This window comes from Chiloscyllium plagiosum, chromosome 23 (genome assembly GCF_004010195.1).
Source record: "Chiloscyllium plagiosum isolate BGI_BamShark_2017 chromosome 23, ASM401019v2, whole genome shotgun sequence".
NCBI classification, from domain to species: Eukaryota; Metazoa; Chordata; class Chondrichthyes; order Orectolobiformes; family Hemiscylliidae; genus Chiloscyllium; species Chiloscyllium plagiosum.
Window position 1 is genome coordinate 3,551,296 of NC_057732.1, and position 4,837 is coordinate 3,556,132.

At 35.8% G+C, this 4,837-nt stretch overlaps 1 protein-coding gene across 3 annotated transcripts in view; it reads left to right on the forward strand.

The window, feature by feature from the left end:
• fgd6 (FYVE, RhoGEF and PH domain containing 6) overlaps positions 1 to 4,333 on the forward strand; it is a 140,813-nt gene extending 136,480 nt beyond the window's left edge. For 2 of the 3 annotated variants that reach the window (XM_043713308.1, XM_043713310.1), the window contains one exon: positions 2,096 to 4,333. In XM_043713308.1, coding sequence (XP_043569243.1) covers positions 2,096 to 2,132 — 37 coding nt within the window. In that variant the 3' untranslated portion in view covers positions 2,133 to 4,333. The remainder of the gene's footprint in view (positions 1 to 2,095) is intronic. The other variant, XR_006315036.1, reaches the window with a different exon arrangement.
• The last annotated feature ends 504 nt before the right edge of the window (positions 4,334 to 4,837 follow it).

A 4,837-nucleotide genomic window follows, 5' to 3' on the forward strand; every position in this document is an offset into this window, starting at 1 on the left:
TTCTTTACTCAGCGAGTTGTGAGTTCATGGAATGCCCTGCCAGTAGCAGTGGTGGACTCTCCCTCTTTATGGGCAGTTAAGCGGGCATTGGATAGGCATATGGAGGATAGTGGGCTAGTGGAGGTTAGGTGGGCTTGGATCGGCGCAACATCGAGGGCTAAAGGGCCTGTACTGCGCTGTATTCTTCTATGTAGGCTATCATAATATATTTTGGGGCTGGGGGGGTTTGGTCTGACCCATCTTACACCACAAGCCTTTATTTATTTTGTGTAGTAACCTTTTGTTGGGGCATCTTATCCAAGCATAGCACATTTCCAAGTTTCCTATTATATACTTTTCTTGTTACTTTCTCAAGGCACTTATAAGGAATTAGTCAAATGTGATTTCCTTTTCAAACATAAACCATTTGGCAAGTTTTGAGAAGATTTGTAGCTCAGGTTGAGGTTCTGGGTGTAGGTTTGCTCGCCGAGCTGGAAGGTTCATTTCCAGACGTTTCATTATCCTACTAGGTAACATCTTCAGTGGGCCTCGGGCGAAGTAAAAGTTCCTGCTTTCTGTTTATATGTTTGGGTTTCTTTGGGTTGATGATGTTATTTCCTGTGATGAATTAACTTCCTGTTCCTTTTCTCAGGGGATGGTAGATCTATTATGGACATCCATAAACCATGTTGTCTCTGCCTGGTTGTAATACAATTTTTAAAATGTTGTTAGCTTTTACCTCCATGTAGTTTTTCCATTTGACAGATGTTTCAGCTAACTAATCTTATGTTTACTGCTTCCTTTCTCCTTTCTTGAATGGAGGTGTTACAGTCGCAATTTTCCAAACTACTTTCCAATGTATCTGTATCTCGACAGCTACTTCATATCAGACTCTAGGATTCAGGTTGTCATATGCAGGGGGCTTATCAGCCTTTGTTTCTGATATTTTTTCCCATATAATTTGTGGTTGTTTAAGTTCCTTCCTCCCTATAACCTCTTGATTTTCAAGTATTCTTAAGATGCTTTTTGTGTCTTCTATAATGAAGACAGACAAAATGCCTAATCAGTGCTTCATCTTGTCCTTTGTTTCCATTATTAATTTCTTAGTCTGATCCTCTGTGGGACCAAAATTCACTGCTGCTGCTCCTCCTTTCCTTTTTATATACTTATAGAAACGCACCATTATTTTTAATAATTCTGTCAAGCTTTCTCTTCGACTCTAATGTCTTCCTGATTATTGTTAATTACGTTTTTGCTAGTTTCTAAGTTCTGTCCAATCTTCTGACCTACCAATAAACTTTGCAATATGTAATGCTTTAAATTTAATACTGTCCTCCACTCCTTATTTAGTCATAGTGCATAATTCTTTGGAGTCTTTCTTTGTCAATAGAACATATCTTGACTGAGAATTATGAAATATTCCCTTAAATGCCTAACACTGCTTCTCTACTGACCTATCCTTTAACCTGTTTTCCGAGTTCACTTCAGCCACGTTCTTGTGCCCTTATAGTTGCCTTTATTTAAGATTAAGACACTAGTCTTAAATCTACACTTCCCACTTTCAAACTCTGTATGAAATTCTGTCACGTTATGATCACTTGCTTAGAGGCTCAATTACTATGAGATCTCATTGCATACTGCAAGGTCTAAAGTTGCCTGCTTCCTGATTGACTGTGTTTTACATTCTTACTTTCTCTTGGGGAAACAAAACTGTCACAAGTACACTCTATGAATTTATAAACCTTTCTTTGCCAATCTGATTATGAAGATTAAGATTGCCAGTTAGTATTACCATATCTTGAAAACCTGTAATACTCTACCCAATGGTGTAATTACGTAGTTACTGCCTATAAACCACACTCACAAGTCATTTGTTTGCTATTTCTTATCTCTACCCAAACTGACTGTATAATGTGATTTAGTGAACAATGGTCATCTCTTACTATTGGACTAATGCCATCCTTAATTAACCTAAAGAAACATGCTCCTTAGTTACCAAGCAGATGAAAATTTATTTATTTATGCATTTGTTTGAAACCGTAGGGCATTGCTTTGTACATAAAATTCTGAGAGACGTGACCTACAACAATTAACAAATGTTCCAATTTCTTAACAGGTGGGTAGAAGTTTTTCAAGAAGCTACTGTGTTATAATCCTCCTAAAACAGACACAACAGTAGGGAAGGACTTAAAGAAGCAAATCCCTGAAAAATATACTACACTGAGATGCTAAAGTATGGGGTTGATGTTTCAAAAAGATTGAATAAAAATATTCACCTACACACCTTAATCTCCTGTGACTAACAGTTTACCTTGAATATCAGATTGAACTGCAAAGATTCTGCACTAGCCACAAAAGCTGTCTGCGTGTGCTCTCAGATGTTGTCTGAAAAAGGCCCCGAAGAAGAAAAGTTGATCAAAGTCATTGACTAATTTAATTGCTTTGTGATGACAGTGAAAGCAAGAATTAATCAAGGTCTATTCTTTCAGTCTGGCTATTTTCTCAAACAAAACATTTCCAAGGTGATGAATTTCTGTGCTACATTTCTCAAGTGCGATTGTATGGTTTCATTGCAAAACTGTGAAAATCACATTATTATTATTGATGTAAAGGCCTACCTTGATCTCTCCAGTTTAATCACAGGTTATTGAACTGATTTTTTATCTCTTGAAGATCTCCACATTCAGAAGTGATTTGTGAATACCTCTAATTTCCAGTGAGGTAAATTCAGTACCTGGTTTGACACTCTGCTTTGTAGACCACAAAGGTCAAGTTTGTGCAGATATAGTTGATTTTATCTGGAGTCAGAAATTGCCTGAATATCTATGCTATAGAGAAAGAAAGAAATAGATATGATTCTACTCATCACTGCCCGGTAACTGGAATAGAGAGTACCTATTTGGACACCAAATAAAGACATGGTAATGATTGTGAAGCCAGGCAGTTGGATAGAGACTAAATTCCTGAAACAACCGAATGATTCTCTGAAGGACTGCTAGGGCCCGTCTGAGCAGCTACGTCAAGTAAGAGCTGCTGCTTCGGAAAAGGGAAGAGAAGAAAATTGGACAAACAGTTACTATTTGGTTCATGACTTCTGAACTTTGAGATACAAAGTAATTTGGTAGCCTGACACTACTGTATATATAAACAAATTCAGCTGGGATATTTTTGGAAGTAAGTAGTCTTTGATGATTCCAATATTCTTGCCTGGTTTTCACTGCATTAATATCAATACTAGATAGTTTTCATGTTTTTCCAGGTTTATCAGAATGTGCATTTATATTTTTCAAAATGTTATGGTGGGAACAGGGCTGTTAAGTACTGCCCATTTTTCCAGTATATTTTAACTTTATTGTTTTTATTTAATGATTAGCTTTTGTAAAAAAAAAATTGAAGACAAGATAGTTCAGCAAGAATTTATACATGCAGGCATGAGCTAGATTTATGTATTTATTTAACTATTGTAATAAGCATCTATGGTTCTTCATGGAGCACAACAGACATCACGTAGAATTCAAAGTGCAAATTAATGTAAAAATATGCCTGTTCTTCCAGTACAAACTTTTTATAAGTGTGTAGAAAGTTGAATGTAAATTAGCATTTGGGATAAATATGGCCTGGTGAATCTAAATTTTTCACACCATGTAGGGTTTCTCTCAATTGATGAGGGAAACATTTTCCTATTTTAAAAAAACTCTGCAAAATGCTGAAGCTGTATATTCATTGGTAACCAGACATATCTTTCAAAAGGCCAGATATAAAATTGCTTACTTCCAATTTCACCAGCAAGGCTGCAATTTGCCTGAATCACTTTGGATTTTCATTCTGAAAGATTCAGAATTCTACTTGAGACTTGAGTCAGTATGAAGGCTGCTGCTTTGATGGAGATGCCTGCTTTTTGTTGAGACATTAAATTGAAGCTCCTGACTGTTTAGGTGGATTAAAAGTAAATTTTGTAGCATTGCTTTGAAGAAGATCTGGCAAATGCTGGTCCATCAGACACCAACACTAAATGATAAATTATTTGGCCATTCATCTCTCTAAGGGTCAGTGAAACTATTTGTGTGAATTGTATTTGTGTATATTAAGATCTTTATCTGTTACTGAGGGTATGATTAAGCACAATTTAAAGTCAAACTCTTTAAAAGCAATTTCTGGATATTGACCTTGACTAGAAGTGCATTGATTGATTGTTTTGTGTGAAGAATCTGCTGATACCAGTTATAAATTTGCCTTTTACTAGTTTGCATCAATGTCCACTACAGTTTAAATCTACCTTTTCTACAAGTTTGTTTTTGATTTGTCTCTGTGAAGTGCCTTAGGACATTTTTCTACATTAAAGGTGCTATATAAATGCAAGTGTTATTTACTGTCTTAAATAGCTCTGTAAAGCCACATTCTCAGTCAGCTCCTTTCAAAGTGGAACATGAGATTTCACCAGTATTCCAGGAATCTTTTTTTGAAATTGCCTCCATTCTTTGTGTTTCTGGCCAATATTGTCAGGACTGACCACAGTCTATTAAACATTTTTCAGTCTTCTATATAAAAGTTTTCTCTATACAATTCCATATTGTTTAATAATTTCACACAATATTACAGTACAGAAGGAATCTATTTAGCTTATTTGCAACTCAATGATGCTGATTATAACTCTGCAAAATCTGAGAGCACTGAGACTGATGATCAGAGAATTGATTTCTTGATCTGTACTGTTGTCCAAATAATAATGGTGACAATACAAATAATAATTTTTTTCAATTTTCAGAATGGAGGGGGAATGCATTTCCACATTAGGCCTTTGTATTCTTCTTGTAAATCACAGCACAATTCCAGGAATCAGTACTGCTGTTCTATTTGC